This window comes from Tinamus guttatus, unplaced genomic scaffold (assembly GCF_059628265.1).
Source record: "Tinamus guttatus ecotype Peru unplaced genomic scaffold, ASM5962826v1 Tinamus_guttatus_pri_ptg000125l, whole genome shotgun sequence".
Taxonomy (NCBI): Eukaryota; Metazoa; Chordata; class Aves; order Tinamiformes; family Tinamidae; genus Tinamus; species Tinamus guttatus.
The window spans coordinates 583,052-603,644 of record NW_028288659.1 but is presented as its reverse complement, the minus strand read 5'-3'; the positions used below and the strand labels follow the sequence as shown (position 1 = coordinate 603,644).

The following is a 20,593-nucleotide window of genomic DNA, read 5'->3' as shown; positions in this document are numbered from 1 at the left end:
ATGTTCTAAAACATGTCAGCTCTTTGAAACAAGTGCTGTATTTAAATGGCACTTTGGAATTGGTTTTAAATTCCTTTGTAATTACAGGAAAAGCTCTTAACTTTATTTAAACAAATGGGGAAAACTGAAAGCCTGATTTTCCTTTTATGTTGGCTTGACTGTTTTGGATAGGGCTTTCTGCTATGTCTTGAGGGAATTGATATTCTGAAGGAGTGCTGTGTACAGGAATGAACGTGTGGGGTACAATAGCATATCCTCCAAAGAAGCCAGGGTATTAAAGACCCTCAGTGAAAGATTTTTGCCCTCAAGATGAGAGTCATTATGCATCATATGCATCAACTGCCATGTATTACAAAAGTAGGTTTGTCTAGTGGAAGAGAAGTCATTTCAGAGCTTTGTCTGCAAGAATCTTCTGTCATTTGGGGAAGACTTACTCACACCTCTGTCAAGGCAACTGTCAAGAAAGGGGGAGAAAAAAAAATGCTGTGCTAGAGGTCTTATGAATTCTTCTGTGTTAGGTCTGCCATGCTGCTACCACTTTGTTGCCCAGTCTTCCTTCAAAGCATAATTTGCTTTGAGTTCTTTTTACAGTGTAGTATCCCTAAAAAAAAGATTTCATCTCTTGCATAGTTTGTCCTAGTGCCTGTAAAGTATTAAAAAGTTCTAGAATAAAATGCAAACTGCATGTTAGTTTGTTGTTTTTAATTCCTCTTTAAAACTGAGCAGTTAGAATTTGACCGTGTTTGTGAAGGTGAAAAATAAGGGGCATATGAAAGAGTTCCCATAGCATTCTGTCTTCAAGCCTTGTAGAGAAATCTCCTGAAGGATCTTAGCTGCTTTGGGGTATCTTTCATCCTTTAAAAAGCAACATGAGTCTATTTAAATGCCCTTTGATATCATTATTTTTTCTGAAAGGGAACTTCTCAGCTGAGCCCTACCATTTCATCCTGATAGTTGTGCCTGCTGAGTTTTACCAAACACTTTCTATATTATACAAATGAAGGAAGCTATAAATAAAGAAGTGAATACTTTCTTATTTGTTGATGTTAAAAAGGGGGTAGGGGGGAAAGCTAGGGGAAGTTGGCTAGTTTTTTAGTCAAAGCTTTTCATTGAAGTCAGAAATAATTCTCTTCAAATCTGTGATCTCCGCTATTCCAAATTCTGTGTCTGAATAAAAATAAGAGAGTTCCTTAATCAGTGTTCCCAGTTGTTCTGGAATGACCTTCTGTAGCTATGGAAACTCAGCTCATAGCATGTTTTCTATGAAGATAATTTTCACTTGTAATTATTGGTCTTCAAATACCTGAGTCACGTGTCCATCAGCTGCAAATTATCATTATCAATTAGCCCGTGTTACCCTAAAACAGATGGATAAAGGAAAAGGTTAAATAAACCTCTGTTAAATAAATCTCTCTGCCTGCTGCAGTGAGAAAGGCAGTTAAATTTCTCAGAATTTGAGAGCTTATTTAAAAAAAACCCATGATATTCACACACAAAACAAAACAAAATCACACACACAAAAAAACCTATTTATGATGGAAGCAGACAGAAGCTGGTGTAAAATATTTTTCAAGGTCTACATGCTACAGTTCAGAATGTTTCTGATATTTATGTAAACTGTCCTGTAAATAAGGAGTAAACATACAGTTGATAACTGTTCTTCATGTTTCATGAAGATTGATGTTCAATATTAGGAACAATGTGGTGAAGGCCAGTAACGATATCTTTCCGAAGGTTGAATATGGTTTGATAAACATAAACATACTTCAAACAAAATTGAAGTGTATATGTTTTATTTGGTGGTAAGAATTTCTTATCCTAATAAAGCCAAAAATCTTCTTACAGAATATGCTTATATTATCCTAAAATTCAAGCTCTCAAATATAACAAAGAAAGAGATAGCAAAAGGTATGAAAATGGATAAAATATCTTAAAAGCTGAGAGAAAATATGGAGGAGAAGAATCTTCAGCAAAGATGTAGCTTAATAAAAGTATAGTGCTGAACAAGGAAATTGGGGTAAGAAGGGGAGAAGCAAGGTTTCTCCAGCAATGTGTTAAAGTGAGAAAAGGGATAAATATGGACGTGTTTCATGCATTCTGTGTCATTAGTGTCATTAGGGAATAGGTTGCCAGTTGGTTTAAGCACTGGGAGCTGGGAAACCCAGATTTTTTTTTCCCCTATTTCTGCTGATAATCTTCTGGGAAGCTTTGAGCAAAATGTTTCACTTGTTAGTGCCTCAGTTTCCTTATCTTTATGCATTGCTAATTATTCTGCCTTCCATTAAAAAAAAAAAAAAGATTCGAGAGAGATGCAATGAATGACCATTACTGTAGGTCTCCAGTAAGAGATGCGTGTTTATGTGTGGCCTAAAGAAATAATGCAGTTTAACTCTCGATGGCCTGACGTTCCTAATATCAAAAATGGTCTGGGAGAAATCGATTATGTAGTGCAACTGCTCTACGGTTAATAACAGGGATTTTCTCTAGTGCCATGTTTAACATTTATCTCATCTGTGTTTTACTTGTTTGTTTTTTAGCCCCTTGAGTCATAGTGAATCGAAGAAAGAATCCTCCGTTCTCAACATTCCTAAATCTCAAGGAAGATATGGGCCAACACCATCACCTCAGCCAAAACTCCCCTCCCAGCACCCACTACAAAAACAGGGAAATAACAATACCGACAAAACTCAGGTTGCACAGACACACACAGCCAACGGAGTAGTAGCACAAGACCAGGTGGCACATGAGGACAGGAGGGTACCTGAGCAAAGCCCCGCGCAGCTCACCCAGGTGCCAGGTAATGCAATCAGCAGTAGCTTGGTGAATGGGGAAAGAGAAAGCACTACGAGAGAGTCCTTGCCGACTACAACTGCCTCTGAAGGACAGATGCTTAACAGCTGCTACAGGACTCCAAGCAGTGACACACTGCTCCCATCCGAAAAAGACACTCTAGAAATTAATGCAAATGTGAAGGAAGAACCGAATGAGGAAATCAGTAAGCAAGATCCACCTGTAGAAACAAAGGTAAAAAGATAAATTATGTCTTTCTGGTTGTGTTGCTACTCTGCTACTTTCTATAGGCTTCTATATAGAAAAAAATAGGCTTCTTAAAGCTGGTAGGAAAGTAGGAAATCTTCTGTGTTGTTATTTCAAGAACTTGCGCATTTGTTACAATTTGCCTCACTATTTGAAAAAAAAAGAAGATTATTTCAAAGAAAACAGCAATTTTGTCTTAAGACACAAATGGAGCTAAAAGCTTCACCATCCAGTTGCAATTCAATGACATGATTTTGGAACTGGCAAGCAGAGGATTAGAAATTGTCTTTGGGAAACGCTTTTGGCGTTGGTAGTTTTATACTGTAGAAGGACAGATTCCAGAGCAGGGGCTGTGCCACTGCAAAGGGTGTTGATATGTTTCTAATGTGCTCTCAGCATTTAAACAGCGACAGAAAATAATTGGTCACACCTTCCCACCACCCGACCTGCCTTCACTGAGTGGAGTGTCTCAGGTTTTTACAAAAAAAAAAAGAAACTGAAATGTGTATATTTAGCAGTAAGCTTGTGCTGCGACAAACTACAAGGAACGTGCATCTAAGATAAAATTCCACATGTAGTGGACTGCAGCAAGGGGGCTCAAGGCAGAACTATCATGTGAATCCTTAATGTCTATGGAGGCAGTTGTCAAGGCAAAACAGGAAAGGCACTGGCCATCTGCTAGCTATCAGCTAGACACAAGTATCAGTACACTAAATATGTGCCTTGTTAGCAAGGAGGACTGAAGGAATATGGCAATGAGTTTGAGCTTCCTAGTAGGGAGGGCTTTAAATAATTAAAGGAAATGAGTGGGTGGAAGAAAATCTGTCATGGAAAAATGAATAGCAGAAGAATAGTGCACATTTCCCCTGCTAAAAGTTTGATCATGTTATTTGCCTCCTTGCACTGAAGCACTTATGCCCAATGAATTTATTAATAGTTCTAGTCCTACTTTGCTATATATGAGCCATTGCAGAGGAGGCTGGGCTGGGCCCTCCGGGCTCTTCTCTCCACATCTGAGGCAAAGGGGAAAGTATCTGGCAGGAGGTGCAGCTACGTATAGCGGAGCACTGGGAAAGCTAGTTAGTTAGTTGTCAGTGGCACACTCATGTCATTTAACTGCCAAGCTTCAGGACGGTTCTGGAGTCTGAAATAGAGGGTTTCATAGCTCTAGTCTGCGTTTTTGTATCTTTTTTTATATACAACTAACTCTGAGTTTTGACTCCTAGAGGAATGGCATCTCTGAATGCCCTTGAGGTTGGCTAGTTAGGGATCTCCTGCATACTCCTATGAGGTTAAATTCTCTACGTAGGGAAGGTAGGTCACGGTTTTTACACATTACAGTGCAAAATAACCTGGCCAATGACCAGAAGGTGCCTGGGATTTTTCCCCCCTTCCAGTAACGAACATTGTGTCCTGGCTATACAGAAGTCTGGTAAAAACCCAGGGTACCTTTCATCTGTCACACCTCTTTCATTATGTTTCCGTCTCCTGTTCGGTAATGCCTGTTTCCGCTCTCTGTGCCAATAAAACACGCTGAATGACCCACTGCCAATGTTAAGCTGGAATCCAAATTACACAATAAGGTGCTGGCAGGAAAAGGTAGAAATCGAAGGCTGTTGTGATGTAAAATCCAGGAAGGAACTCGGCAAATGCTTGGAGAAAATGCTAATGGGAGCCATCTCTTTGCAGCCTGACCAGCCGGGTGACCAGCTGGTCTCTGCCTTGTGTCAATCAAAAGTTAAAGTATGAGGTCTGATTTAACTGCGATTAGTGTATTATTTGGTGCTGCTAGAAAGATGTACCAAAGCATGCAGGATGGCTGCCAGAGAGGATGGCAGCGGAGGATTGAGTCTGCAAAATGAATGTCACCTTTAGTTTGGTGAGATTAAGAAGCTCATGCCATGGCTTGTCTGAGGGCCCCTCTTTGCAAGTGATTTGGATGCGTTCGATGCTGCCTACAGACTGAAATCAGCCCGTGAAGCCTCGAGTTGCTGTTGCCATGCTGGAGCAGGAGGAGAGGTGCTGAGGAGCTTAGCTATGACTACAGGCAAGTAAGCAAGAGCATTTACAGTTTATGGTGTTCCTGTGCAGCCACAGGGCGGGTAAAGGGTCTTACAGGTGGATTCCACCCAGCTAAAGTTGCACTGGAAATAAGCAGCCACACTCTTACATCCTTCTTAATTAAGCAAATGTAGGTATAGTTGAGTAATAGAAGTAGGAGCAAATGCCTGTGAGTCATAGGCAGACTTTAAGTTGGGCATCTGTTTGTATAATTTGACGCTGATGCAATGCATCTTCTTTGTCTCCTGCATGTCGTGCTTTTTAGAACAGGGAAGAAGAAAAGGTGGTGGTGCTGTTGCATTGTGAATGTGTGCCTGTGCAGCAGAAATAAATTAAATCCATCGCTGGAAAAGCAGATGCATTGAACTGGGAAGTGCTGCAAAACCAAAGCACAAATTGCCTTTAGGCTTGGAAAGAAAATTTGTTTTGAAATAATGCTGCTCTTTGTTTTTGTTTTGTGTTTCTCTTTCCCTTTCATCACTGTAAATCTGATTCCAGTCAGGTTCTTACAGGTTCTGAAAGGGTTTAGGCAAAACTTAGTGAATTTGGCAGTGTTATTCTGAAATGTTTTCCTCAAAAGATCAAAGAATAGAGCATGTTTATTTTATCGACTGTATGAGATAGTCCAAAAGTCATAAACCACAAATAATGCAAGGAAAAAGACACTTGAAAGTGAAGATTTTCTTCCTTGCAACAGAAGCTCCTTCTGCCATAAGATTTGGTTTCCTAAAATATGGAGGCTGAACAGTACAAGAACATCCCCATCAAGAAACTTCCTGAAGAACATCTTGTGAGAAATCTGCCACAAGAGTTAACTGCAGACGAGAAGGCAAATCCTTCTGTGTGTGTTCTGAGCCTGGTAGGAAATGTAGATAGAGGCTGCGTGTGTTCCACAGATGGAGAAGAATCCCTTGTGCGTCTTCATTAAAGCATTTACTTGATGTGGTCTTTCTAATAGCAATATTGGAGAGTCCAGTGCTACAGATGCAAAACTTCCTGGCGATTACATGTTTCTAAATGTGGATGTGGAGACACTTGAAAGTGGGAAGAAACTTCCCTACTAAATTAACTCCCTATTGAGAAATGATTTGCTTTTGCAACACTTGAGAAACAGATGAAGTAAAATCCTGATTCTACAAATTGGTGTTCTTCCTCAGCAGTGATTCATGAATAAAGCTCTATGTCTTTAGCATCCTCTATAAAATGTGTGAATCCTCATGAGAAGAATCACCTCTTTAGGGATACCAGGTGTTTTACTGTCCTGGCTGTTGTGCAAAAAACTTGCCAGTCATGTGTTTAATGGACATACGGTTAATAAGTATTCCATATATAGTTAGTATACAGTGCGTATTAACTATATAGAGTCCATGGACTATACAATTCAAGTACTAACTGTGTTGTTAGTTAGTGAGGAGGTGGTGGTAGCACTCAGGATTTTCCCTGCAAGTCTTGTGAGATGCAGTGCGTTTTAATTTCAGAAACAAAGGTCTCGGGCAATGAAGGGAAATCTTAAATTCCTACAGAAATTTACACTTCTATCCTTAATGCTTACAGAAGAAAGCTTTGGATCACAAAACATTTATTGTGTGAACAGCTTAAAAGAAAAACAACCAAACTTAGTCTGTTACTTCAGACCAAGCTCAGCATTAAAAGTAAACAAAACATACACTGAGTAGTTATTTGTTTGTATTCTACAGCTCTTATCCTATCTGTGTTGCTCGATATGTTACTGCAAAGTCCTCGGTGCAAGGACTGCTCCAAAGAGAGTGAATCATATAATTCATTGCTGTTATGTTGGGAAAGGTAGCTGTTTTCTTGATGGGAGAGGGTTCTTCACTGGCTGGAGTAATGAGTAATCACAGAAACTGGTCCAGTAGATTGAAATTTTGGTTTACATCAGGTCTACTTTAAAATAGTGTGTTTGTTAAAGTAAGGATGGTATGGTCGAGATTATTAATTTTGAAATACTTTAGTTGATAAATGATTGAACAAAATATTTATTTCAGTCCTTTAGAGAGTTTCTGAAGTCTTAGATCACAACTGAGTTAAGTTACTCTCATGGCTTGTCTTCACTAAGCAATATGTTTTTTTTATTGTTCATATATTCATGCTTAAAATAAAAATTGCTCATTTATGAAAAGAAATAAAAAGTTATAGCATTTTGACTAGTTAGGAGCCTTGATAAAATGTGTATACCTATAATTTAAAAATAGACAACTAAATGTCTAAATTGTACTTTTGACAGTTACTTTTCACAAGACAGTTAAAACTGAGAATTCAGCTCGGCTGTAGTCATGAAATTAATAGTAATATTTTGTTCAACTCTCTCTTTGGAAGAGATTAGAGGTGTGTTTTTTAAATTGCTGAAGTGTTGAAAATGCTGAGGCATTTTCTACATTATCCCATGCTGTTCTGAGTGTTTAAGTGCTTAGGCACTTAAAAACGTTACCTTGCACTTTGGACATTTTGATCAGCAATAAAGTCTGAAGCTTTCAACGTCAACATTCTATGTATATGAAAGTAATCATTCCTGCTTGTTTTTACGTTTTGAGTCATGATGTTTCATGGACATTAGTGTGAAAAGTTCCCTGAAACCAATGAAAAACTGTGCTTAAAATCCAGGTATATCTTACAGTAATTTTTTACCTCAATATTTTTATTAACTGTGGAGAATACAATATCAATAATGGTTTACTAGGATATAAATAGAAAATTTTCAGAAAAAAAAAGTTTTATTTCTTTGATTTCTGTTATCTTATTGTACTACTTGTAGAGAGACCTGTATACTGGGTGTGTGTATATAAAATGGAAATCTCAGTGTAGCTCCGTGGTAGAGCTTGATTTGTATCTTAACCCAGAATTAATATTCCCTTTTGCTGTTTTGGTTTGATTTATTCATCAGAGCAGTAGTTTCTTAGGGAGTCACAGAAGCACTCGGGGGCTGAAGGATAACCTCGTGTTTTTAAACTATCTTAAGCATTTTCCCCATGACCTCTGAGCGGGTGTTTCGAGGGTGTTTTGTTGAATGGCCGTAGTAAGAGGCTTCCCTGCGAGTGCTTCCCAGCACACGTGCCCTGTGCCGTGGGCTACCAGGATATCCACACGTACACGTTCCCTGTCCAGCCTCTTCCCCCTGCCAGGCTCAGAGCACCTGGAGGAGGAGAAGGGCCTCTGCTGACTTGGTGCTTCTCTGTGTACGTGTCCTGCGTAACTGGTGTCACTGTCACCATCAACCAACTTGCTGCCCGCGCGTGGTTGCTACTTCCATGAGGAAAATCTTTGTTGGAGATGGACACCGCTGGTTGCAAACAGCCTGGGCACGTTGCTTTCAGCAAAAGGGAAAGCGGAACGAGCTCGGGGAAACTGGGGGATTTTCTCTGGATGGGATGTGGGAGAAGACGCTGAAGCTGGGAGTGAGAGCAGGGAGGAAGATGGAGCTAGCTGTGGAAAACACGCTGAGTGCATGGAAAACGGAGGAAATTTTGAGGCGGAGTGCTGGGAAACTGAGGATTTTCCTAAAAGAAAGATAGCAATATGATTTCTTGTTATTCTTGCACTGAGCAAACCATTTAATGAGTGCCGTTATGCTTGAACTGGAATATGCTGCTGTGTTTAAGTGATAACTGGTCCGTGGTGTGTGTTTTTGCCATGTTTACATGGATTCCTGAGCAAGGTACCGTGAGTGACGTAGAAAAGAGATGGAAGCTCAAGAATATGGGAAGTAATGCAGGGGAGATACTGAGCTGCGAGTCCGAGTATGGTCGGAGAGCAAGAGTGATCTGGCCTGATACAAAATGACAAACTAAAAAGAAGCGTGACATTTATACGTCTGCTGTGCATGGTTTTCCCTCTCTCAGTTATTTCCAGTAATCTTTGGGTAGTTGCAGCCTTTTTCCTCCAAAGCGTTACTTGAGGGGAAGGCACAAGTTTTAGCCCCGTGCGGAGCAGCTCTGTAGGTGCCCGTGGCTGCTCTGCGATTCCAGCGGGTTTAGGGAACAGCTTCGACATCGCTGTTGGAAACCCACATTCAGGGAGGAGGCCAAGACTGAAGATCGGGATCGGAGTGTGATTGAGTTGGGAATACTTGAATGCTGAAAGCCACTGAGGTCCTTTAGGTGGAAGCTCTGTACTTCGGCGTTCAGCAGAGAGTCTTTACAAATGTACTCGCAAATGTTTGTCTTAGTCTTGTGGAAAACCGTCTGTGGGTTGTAATCAGAAACAACCTCTGAAAGTACCTTTTTTTTTTTTTCCTGCTGAGGATACCTCGTTCTGTGGTTTGTATGTGCGGTTTGTCCAGAAAATTAGCCCCTTCCTATAAGCTCGGTGGTAAGATTGCCATTTACCCAGGACAGGCTCGGGTGTCTTTAAAAGTGAACATTTTTCCGTGCTAGCAGTAAATCTGAAGGAAAATCTTGTAACAGAAGTGTCATTTTGTTGAATTTGACATTTAGAAAAATGAGGCATTTGCCAAATGTTTTAACCTTTTAGAACAGAATGCTTTCATTTTTTTTTTCTGCTTGGAAGTGACTTCTCAAAGCAACTCATAGTTTCCTATTCTAATATATATTTGATATAAAACTGAAATTTGTGGGACCACTTTCAGCTTCAATTTTAGGAGAAGAACTAAAAATATATTATGTGGAATGAAAGACTTTGATGTGAAAACTTCCCATAAGAAGGACAAATAACTTACACAAAGGCCTAGTGAAAGAATAATCTAATTGCTGTCAATAAATTATTATCAATGTGTGTATTCATGACCATAAAATGTTTTGCACCGTGTTTTTCAATAGTTCCTTTAGGCAAAGAACAGTCAGTTCAAATAACTCAGAACGGAGGTGGGGGGGGAACACCAACAAATCCCATCTGTTACACTGTACTCTGCAAATTAGTTCCTCCAGCTCTGCAGTGTTAGTGGTGCTTGATTGCCAGGATGTGAGGGAGCTTGGTGCTTTGGTGAAAATTCCTATACTGCAAAGTATTAAATGTTTTAGGCTCTGAGTTTTGCTCTGCAGTGTTGCTGATTCTTACCCACCTTCTGAATTGTTGATCAAATTGCTGGAAAGCTTGTATTTTAAAAAGAGTGAGTAATGCAAAATATAAACTTACACTTCACTTTTTTGGGGGAAACACCTGTCCCGTCAACACTCTGTTTAAAAGTGCTATATTCTGTTTCCTCCGATGTACTAAGAGATCTTATCTTTCTCCAGGAGACAGATGAACAGAAACGTCACAAAATTGCCAATGAACTTCTGCATACAGAAAAAGCCTATGTTAGTCGACTTGACCTCCTAGACCGGGTAAATTTTCCTCAAATTTGTTTTTATTTTCTTACCTCGAGTTCACTTGACCAGCTATGCATGTGTGTGTGGATATACACTACATGAAAGGGATAGCGTGGCCTGAGCATTCTGCTGACACTGTCAGCATCTTGTTTGCGGTTGCCACATGAGTTTGCCTTTATTTTAACTAAGAACACAAAATTTTTAAACGTCCATTTGGATTGTATAGGTAGTAACAGTGTGTTGCTTGTGAGTGTGTGCACATGCAGCTTTCACTATGAGCAATAGAAATGCAAACTTTATACCGGTGGCCCTTCCAGAGATGGCTCAAGCATCCATCAAATGAGATGGATAATGTTTGCTCATTCATTTTTTTTACTTGACAAGAAAGGTATCATATTTTATAATATTGAAGTCAGCTGGCCCCTCATGATTCACTAAATCTTTCACATTTGAGCCATCTGCACAGCATTTTTTCATCAACATCAAAAGACCCGCAAGGTGCCCATTTGAAAATGCTTATGCCCTATTTTCTCACTGTACATTTGGACTAAATCCTATTAAAGGGAGCAGAAATTAATCCTTCTGCAAGGACAGAGTTGAATTCTGGTTCTCTGAAGAATCAAGCTGCTATTTCTTAACGGTGAAGCAGTCTGTAGTTCTTGAATATCCTTTCAAGTCATCTTTACTTTCTCATGTAATACCTGTGTTCATTTTACTTAGATACCTAGGATACATTGCCTTATTCCATGACAGGCATCACTATTTATTTAAATTTCTCATGTCTAATGCATAAGCTACCCTGGAGTTGAAAAAGAAATACAAAGTCTCAGCCAATATATTATTTGTTCAGACAGTTTGAGGATTCAGTAATGGTCTTTTTGAAATCGAATTTACCAGGCTGGCCCCCATTGGGATGGTTATATGTATTTTAAAAGACCAGGTATTGAAAGCAGGAGCTTCACTTTGGAGACATAGAAGATATCTATTATAATGGAAAATGTTTACTTCCTTCATAGTTTTTTTTTGTTATAGTTCATTGATAGAGAAATATGTACATACGTACACACAAACACACGTATGTATGTATTTCTAAAGAGTCACATCAGACCCGGAGTCCTTTTGTGTTTTGGATGGTATATGGGAATTGATCATAGACTTTCGTTTTAAAAGAGTAAGTTTAAAAGTGAGGTACAACATAAAAGCAGAATATTCAGGCTAATGTTGATAAGATGTCAAGGTAATTCAGGAGAAAGCAACAGTGGAAAATGAGATTGAGAGACTCTGAAAACTGTGGTCTAGCATTGAAATAGACAGCATGCCTGGAAACAAACCAAAACGGTGCTGCTTTAGCTTGGCCTCCCTTAGTCTGTTCACTCTGTACCACTTTTCTGATTTTAAAAGAAAAAATAGTTAAGTTGGGTGCGGAGGGAGGAGAGGTCGTATTTTGCTTCATGTTAGGAGAAGATAATAAATAGTTTGTCGTTATCTGCTTTTACTCTTGCTGTGTTAATGATCTCCCAGCTGGAGTAGGAGGCAAGAATAAGTCTTAATCCATTGATAAAAGATAGTGGGCTGATAGGTTTTGGGTTCTTTTTCTGTATTGCAGGTATTCTATTCCAGACTCTTGGAAGAAGCTAACAGAGGCTCATTTCCAGCTGAAGTGGTTAACAAAATCTTTTCTAATATCTCATCAATAAATGTCTTCCACAGTGAATTCTTGCTTCCAGAACTTGAGAAAAGAATGCAAGAATGGTAAGAGGTGATTTACTGGTTAACATACTAATGAAACAGTGTCTGTAGAAATTCTGTCACAGGGTTGAGGAAGGGAAGGTACCTTCATAATTAAGTGCTGCAGTCCCAGGAAGTACTGTGGGTAGAAGAACATCTGCTCTGTTGCTGTTCATCAGGATCTGATTCAGCAGAGGACGTGCTTCCTTTGCTTAAAATAAAGGACATGTATTTCACTGAAGCCAAGGACATTACTCATGACTAAATGCCCTGATGCATTAAAAGCTTCAATTAAAACTACATGCTACTTGATTTTTTTTTTTTTTTTGGACAGAATACAAAGATTGAGATAAATAGAATGTATGTGTTAGGTTGCTTCACTCTCATAGGACCTAGCTTTTGCTATTACTGCTTTCATGTGGGATTCAGTTTTGTTTTTCTGTGTTTTAGTTTTATCAGTAAAATCCAGGCCAGGTATATGTTTCAGTCATATTTTTCTTCCAACTTTTGTTTGTAAGAACCGTTTGGGTCAAGCAAGAAGGTCAAGCAAGGTATGTTGTGTAATGATCATGTGTTATTACAGTGTCTTTATTCTTCCTTGGTGTACATGATTACATGTATCTTTGGGCTGTGAGAAATATGGAATATTTAAATATATAACCATATGGTTTTGATTTCCTTGTGTAATTGTCAAATACCTTACCAAAAGAACACAAAAGGGTGTTTTTTTTTTTTTTTCCCTTCAGTAGGGTATTCCCTTTTCTCAAATTAGATAGGGAGCAGCAATAGCTTGGGGTACTATTTTGTCTTTATTTTCTTTGTTTCTTTGTTTTGGCAATACAGATTCTCTCTGGTATTTAATGGATAATGTCATGTGCAAAAAATAGGTTATCCCCAAATCTTCTGTCATGCAAAAACAAACGAGCAAACAAACAAAAGAAACTTGAATGAAATACATGAAATATAGGAAAACTGAAACCTTAAGCTTACTTAAGGTTTTCCTTGTACCATGATAGTGTACCATGTACATAGTGTATCTTGTACCATGATAGTGTAAGGTCCATTTATCCACTTTTATTAATTTATTTTTAAAAGTGATGGTAAGATAGAGTTCATATTCATGAGAAGTGGAATAGAACTTATTATAATGATGCTTAAAATCTGCTTGAACTACGTTATATCAGTGGTTTATATGTATGAGCTGAAATTCATAGTATGCCCTCACAGGAGACAGGTTGTACTGTCTTGTCTATTTGCAAAATGCACACAGGTGCCGTGTAAAATTACGTAGTTTTAGAGGCTGAAGTGAGCTCCTACAGGTGAGCTTTGATCTTTGCTGCAAAGCTAGTGGGTTGCATCCTAAGAGTGTTACTTTACACATTGCTTGGAAATAACCTCTCTGCTTTATCTGAGACAGCTTGTTAAATGTCCTTAAAAGAGTGTGCATTTGGGAGGGGTTGGATGGAAGAGTACAGAGGAGGGGAACAATTCTGGATTATTGTTGAAGAAAGATCATAGGGGTAATTTCTCTGCTCCACCCCCAGTCTCACAAATTGTCTGGCACAGCAGCCTCTGCCAGAGTTCACTTTCCTTACCAGTTCCCTTAATTAGATGCAGAAACTGCTCAAGTATGTTTTGTTCGTAGTTCTGCTTTTCTGTTTTTTGTTGTTGTTTTTTTTGTTTGTTTTTTAGGTAAAAATGGATAGAGCTTTCCTGAGTTGTGGTTGGTTTTCAACAATAGATTTTTAAAACTGGCAAAGCAGATCAGAGGCAACTGTCCTTGTTTTGCCTTTCATTGGGGTTGAAATAGCCTGCAATGTAGCTTTCACATCTAGCATCTTCATCTGTTGACTGCAGGTATAGATGGTGCTTAGTGAGTTGAACTCATGTTACCGTTGCCACACATGGATTTGTTTGACCCAAGCTATTGGCTTAAGTTGTCACTCTCAATTGCCCAATTGCCGCTCGTTCCTTAGAATCCATAGTTTCCTCTAGCAGTTTCAAAGCTGACTTGCCCCTTACCTTTCCTTTTGTTTTGAGCCTACGACTTAAAATTTTGTACTGGGGGAAGGATCAAGCAGTTGTTCTGTAGTCACCTTTCGTAGACCTTTCCTTCGGCTGTTCTATATTCTATGGCAGATTTAAGTGAGATACTGCACATCATGATTAGTAGTTCCGCTCTTTCATCCTTGAGGTTTTTGGAATGCTTTGGTGAATACCATGTTGGTCTAGTAACACAGAAATAAGAAGTGTTGCCGTACACACACAGCAATGTGAAGGCATCTTCCCTGAGCCCTGTAATGATTTGGGTCTGTAGTAGTTGTTCTCCCTCCAGCCTTTCCAGACAAGAAAATGATAACTGTCCTAGAGTGAGGACAACTAGTAAAATTTCACGTTTTGGTTCATGGTGCATTCTGTCTAAATAAGAAATGGACTAGTTATCTGTAGTCACAAGTCCATCAAGGGAAGAGTATATGATGGTCTCAGAAGCCTGTGACTTCCCCTATCTTTCCTCCTCTTCCAGAGCTCATTGTGCTCCATGGACCTTGTTCAGCTTATCTCAAATGGTAATGATTTCTGTTTTTACAGCCTCAGAGCGTTGGGACACATAAATGCCTTGCACTAAAGGTAGCTGTGAATATTTAGTGTGGCCATAAAGGGTGAAACTGTAGAGCTTTGTGCGAATTGGCCACCACAGGTATCCTGGCAGCGGGCACAGCAAACCGTTGCTGCTTCCTGGTTATAAAACTTCTGACAATTGCTTGTAACATGTGTCTCGTAATTGCTCTGAAACAGCTACGCAGAAGTATTTATTTTTTGTGCTAGTCTCGTTAGATACAAAGCAATGCTGAAGTCCTTTCCGCTTGAGGCTTTTTAATTGGAAAAACCTTACAATGACTTAGCTATGAAATTTATTTTAAAACTTTAATATCTTTTTATTTTCTGGTGACCTTTAAGAAAGAATTCACACTTTCTTCGGTTCTCTTGGCATGGTTTGTATTTTATTTTAAGTTCAAAAATATGCCGCTACACTGAACTAAGATGGCAACCTGCAGAAGGAGCATTCAGTGAATAGAAGTAGTGGGGTTTTGTTTTAAATTGCTAGCTTTCTTTTGAAAGTGTGTGAGTGTGTATTTCCATGTCCAGTCTGGGTTAGCAAATAACTGAACCGTACTGAGGTGGTGACCCTTGGTGACTGCATCTACACGGCAAGAGTGATGAAGCGCTGGTACAGGCCGCCCAGTGGCAGAGTCGCCGTCCCTGGCAGTGTTCAGGAAACGCGTTGATGAGGCCCTCAGGGACACGGCTTAGCAGGCATCAGGGACATGGCAGTGACAGGTTTGCGCTTGGACTCGATGACCGTGAAGGTCTTTCCTGACCACGATGCCTCTGTGACTCTGTGACTGCAGTGGCCCCGTCCAACCCGCCGGCTCCCCCCGCCTCCTCAGCGGGCGCAGCAGGAGCTCCAGCAGGAGCTCAGCCCTTGGCCAGGTCTCACGCAGGTACCTCCAGCCCCGCTCAGGCACGTGGATGGGGGGCTGTCCCCTGTTCTCCTGGAGAAGCGGCGTGTTGCAGTGGACTCCTGAAGAAATAGGATAGGTTGCTTCACTTTTCCCTCAATGCTAAGGTGTATACATGGGTGTATAAAGGTGTATGAATGGTATATGGGATGTTAAACTACCACTAGGCCACTGCCACAACATTTGTCTTAGACTTTCAGAAAGTCAGCAGTAAAGACTTGTGGAATATGTTGTTCAATATGAAATGTGAACCACATATTTCACCCTGCGCTTCTAGGACATGCATTTGTATTGTTCTTGCTTTCATTCTGGGCATCAAGAGGTGCAGCTTCTCCATGCGTCCTCCCCTCTCTGCCAGTTAGTTCATCTTCTTTTTATTCTGTTTTATTGGAAGATACCATCAATACTTGGGAAGGCTGTGGAGAAGTTGGCACAAATGCTGGATTCCAAGAGATTCGCACTACTTCCTAGGTTTTCTCAAATAATAATTGTAAAAGACTGTAAATACCTATGCATATATGGGCATGGAAGGGAAGCTCTTTGTAGTTTGGATTTAGACCTCAGACAAAATCATAAGTTAGGTATTTGTGGGATAGAGTATGGTCAAAAAAATGTAATGTAGTTGACCGAACTGTAAAGGAAATAAATGAGAGTGTGTTTTGTAAACAAAACCTTTCATGGTTTTCATTATAGATCACTTTTCTTCCCTTAGTACTCTACATGAGCTGTAAGCGTTGTAGATCATCAGTGGGGATACGAACAATCTTTCCAGGGTCATTTGGCTCAGTTTTGGTGATTATGCTAGAACTGAATATGAGGTGATCCCAAATGGAAAGGATTCTCTATGAAACAAAGCTCTCTCAAACATTTTAGGACCTTATGGGACTTTTTTTCTTTCCATTTTGCTCTGAGATTCCACCCTCTTACTTTGCAGGACTACCACTCCCAGAATCGGAGATATTCTGCAGAAGTTAGCTCCGTTCCTCAAGATGTATGGAGAGTACGTGAAAAATTTTGATAACGCCATGGAACTGGTGAAAACGTGGACTGAACGATCGCCTCTGTTCAAGTTCATTATTCAAGACATTCAGGTAATGGGGGGAGCAATGTCACAGGCCAAGTAATACGTAAAAATGTATGTTTTGAAGAGGAGGAGAAGGATTAAAATAGAAAATTATATATCATGTGTCTCAGAATTAAGGGTTGTTTTTGTCCACTTCATACCGTGTTTTGCTTCTCCTTCACCCCGCACATATATGCACAAATACATGTGCAAATCCAGGCTTTTTGTTGCAATCTAGAGGACTAAAGTATAAAGCTTGCGACAGGAGATTGAAAAATGCTATATATATCAGCCAAGAAGTAAAGATCTTTGTAAATACTTTGTAAATTTGTAAATATGGTATTGGCTTGCAGCAGTTGTCCAGAACACTGGGCTCTGCATGCAGGTGTATGACCCTAACTGCTGAGCACAAGAGATGAAGCTCAGCAGTTGTGGCTGTGCCGCGCTCTTTTCCAGAGGGCTTTTTGTTCCCTCTAGTGCTCCCTGCAGGTTTCTCCGAGGATTGGCAGGTGTGTCGCTTTGTCTGCACTTAGCAGCCGGAAAAGGAATAAGCTAATTCTGGGTAAATTTTACTGAGCTATAGGGTACTGTGATCTTAAGCTGGCTGCATGTAGCATAATAGAATCTTGTAGTTCTGTCTAAGGAGGTGGATGTGAATATGCGTCTTAAAATACTAGTGGGATTTGCATTATGAATAAAACCGAAAGAAAGCATTTCCTCATTGGATGCATAGATAAAATATATGCCATACTGCCCTTTGAAAAAAGGTTTTCTGCTGCCACAAGGCCATGAGCTGCTCCTACTAATTCGGTTGCTACTTCTCTTGTTTTCTGAGATATTTCAAAGTTAAGTTCAAATAGTTTGGAGTTTGGGAGGGTTTTTTGGTGTGATTTATATTTATAAATTCTACTCATTACTTCTTTACTATAGCTTTTAGAAGATTATTTTGTTTGGCAAAGTAGTTTTCTGTTTTCTTTCAGAAGGGCTATAATGCATGTTTTAAAATACATTATTTATGCTTTATCAATTACATTTTATTTTATTGTATCCTGGGAAAATAATTTTTGCCTATTATATTTGAATATGTTTGTAATTTCTTAGAAGGAAAAAGTGTGTGGAAATTTGACATTGCAACATCACATGCTAGAGCCAGTACAACGCATTCCACGCTATGAGATGCTTCTAAAGGACTACCTAAGGAAATTGCCTCAAGATTCCCCAGACTGGAAAGATGCTGAAAGTAAATATTTTCTAGAATTTAAAATAGACATAATAAGACCTTAGTAGGACGATACTGTAAATAAAGCTATTTTCAGGTGAAAGTGAAAAAGCAAAGCCATTGTGAAAAGTATGACAGAATTTCTTCAGGGGAGTTGTAGGGTTAAAAAAATCTGTTTAGATAATGGATGGAGTTATTATAAAAGCTGCCTTTAAGATATAAGTTACCAAATATACTAAATTATGCTCTTGGGTTATAAATTTGCTTTAGTTTTGAAATTGCATGAGAGTTTGGATTATTTTGTTTGCTTTGGTAAATTTCCCTTTTTTGGCATTCAGTTTTGCTTTATGCACATGTGACATATATGTCCTTTTGTTTTAAACAGGATATAGTGTGATTCTTTTTACAGGAAGTTTATATATTATAATATCTCTTATATTTAAACAAGGACAGTTAACAGTTATCTCCATGCATCTTTCAGAATTACTTGATAGATAATTTTTGGAAATAATTCAGTGCTGAAAGTATTTTCTTAAATATTTATAATATGAGCTGTTTTGACAGTAAGCACAGTTTGACATTCTTGAACTACCTTCTGAAAAGACAAGAGAGAACCATGACTGTTCACATCACAAAAATGTGGTTCTTTGTATTGAAGTTGTCTGTAAAGTAATCTGCAATAATTCCCATGTGATCTTTCCAGACCATTATTTCCCTTTGGTAGATGCTTACATTTAGCTTGGTTATTTTTGATTGATAATTTAACATATATATTGAATATGTAATTTAGATAAAAATTATAAACATAATTTTGTAGAATGATACAAATCTCTATATAATATGTAACAATGTAAAAATGCAGGGTTTTGTTTTTCATGTTTTTTTTTTTCTTTGTCCTCCATCTAGAATCCCTGGAAATTATATCCACCGCAGCAAGTCATTCTAATAGTGCAATAAGAAAAATGGTAAGCAGTTCTTGTTTCTCTGTTCATTTTTTAATATTGTATTTGAGTATTAGCAATTAGGAAATTGTGTCTGTCAAATTTTGCCAGGAATGAGAACTGCAGATTCTTGCCTTACATGGCAAAAAGTGTTTCCCTGGGTCCAAATGGTTGCTGCTACATACTGTGATCTTTATAACTCCTGGAAATTACAGGGGAAAAAAATGGCATTACACCTAACTCTCTCAGGTGGAAACTGGGCAAGCTAGCTTCTTTTCCTGGCTTAAGTTATCTGCTATCATATAGGGCTCTTGTTGCATTTGTTTCTGTAAATAGATAATGTTCGTAAGAAGTAGATAATGTTTCTCTCCTGTTAGCAATTGGCATGACTGGTTTGACGTGACATGTTATGGTCAGGAAAATGTGCGTGCTGTATGTACAAATGCATTTTTTTAAATTATCACTGAGATAACATTTCTAAATTGTGAATTTGTTAATATATCAACTAGGTCAATCAGTCTGCATGGTTGACTATATATTACTGAGTATCTGTATGTTTTTTTTCAAAACTAACATTCTCCAAGCTTGCACAAGGTCCAGAAATTTTAGTTGAACATGGGTAAAAATCTCCATTACTATGTTTTATTATTGTCTTTTCTCTAAAAAAGGAGAATCTAAAGAAATTGCTGGAGATATATGAGATGCTGGGAGAAGAGGAAGATATTGTGAACCCTTCAAATGAGCTGATAAAAGAAGGACAGATCCTTAAACTTGCTGCTCGCAATACATCTGCTCAAGAACGGTATCTTTTCTTAGTAAGTATGGTGGCCTATTTTGCAGGAGAGTCTTTGTGTTTTTTCTAGACTTCAAATAACTGCTAAGAGAAAAGGAATATTCTCTCCTGGTTGGTGTCAGTGAGAACCACTCCAATGATCATAGTTGAGCTTGAGCAAGTCCTCTGCTGTTTGTAGGAAGATTTCCAAACACCACTTAGAGTACATGGTTTTAAATACACAGAACCACTATCCAGCAATTCACATTTAAATAATTAGCTGCTGGCTTTAAATGCTGATTTGGAGCATGAGAACTGGGCCTTTCTTATGAAACTGAAATGTAAAAGCTTAGGACTTTAGTCATCATAGACTGTGTGTGTTGGGGTCCAAGTGGGCTTCCTGGTCCTGTAAGAACTCAATATTATGGAAACTCATCCTCTCTTCAGATGCCCATGTCTTGTCTTAGAACTAACAGACCAAAGCAGTGCATTCTTTTTCTTTAGTTTTTATTTCCAGCTCCCTTACAAAAGGCTTGATACAGTTCATTTATTTTCATACATTAAAAACTGTGCTAGTATCAAATTCTTATTTTTGCTGATGGGCCTTCAGCATTGCACATGTTCTAGTTTATAATAGAGTCCTGTTGAGTTCTTTACTAGTAATGAGCCATGGAGGCAGAATTAGTGCTCGTTCTGTGCTTCAAACAAAAGAAGAAATGACTGAGTAGTCAGACTTCAAATGGGATAGGCAGCTGATTAAAATGCCATGCTCTCTGTATGAGAAGTGACAAGTTCAAGCATGCTGCGTCTGTGATACAGATGAGCCAATAGACATGACAGTATTTCTATGAAAAGAAAAGAATCTTTTTAAAAGTTAATTGCGAGAATATGTGTTAACCTCTGTAGATCTGATTTAATAACTGCTTTGAGGCTGAGGCACTGGGCATTTAAACGCTATTTTAAAATC

The 20,593-nt window shown here is 38.8% G+C and overlaps 1 protein-coding gene across 1 annotated transcript in view; it reads left to right on the top strand.

Annotated features, from left to right (window-relative positions):
* FGD4 (FYVE, RhoGEF and PH domain containing 4) overlaps positions 1–20,593 on the top strand; it is a 65,489-nt gene that overhangs the window by 36,405 nt on the left and 8,491 nt on the right. The window contains exons 4-10 of the mRNA XM_088521543.1: positions 2,538–3,024; positions 10,308–10,397; positions 11,989–12,134; positions 16,566–16,722; positions 17,796–17,934; positions 18,820–18,878; positions 19,523–19,669. Of these exons, the coding sequence (XP_088377669.1) occupies positions 2,538–3,024; positions 10,308–10,397; positions 11,989–12,134; positions 16,566–16,722; positions 17,796–17,934; positions 18,820–18,878; positions 19,523–19,669 (1,225 nt within the window). The remainder of the gene's footprint in view (positions 1–2,537; positions 3,025–10,307; positions 10,398–11,988; positions 12,135–16,565; positions 16,723–17,795; positions 17,935–18,819; positions 18,879–19,522; positions 19,670–20,593) is intronic.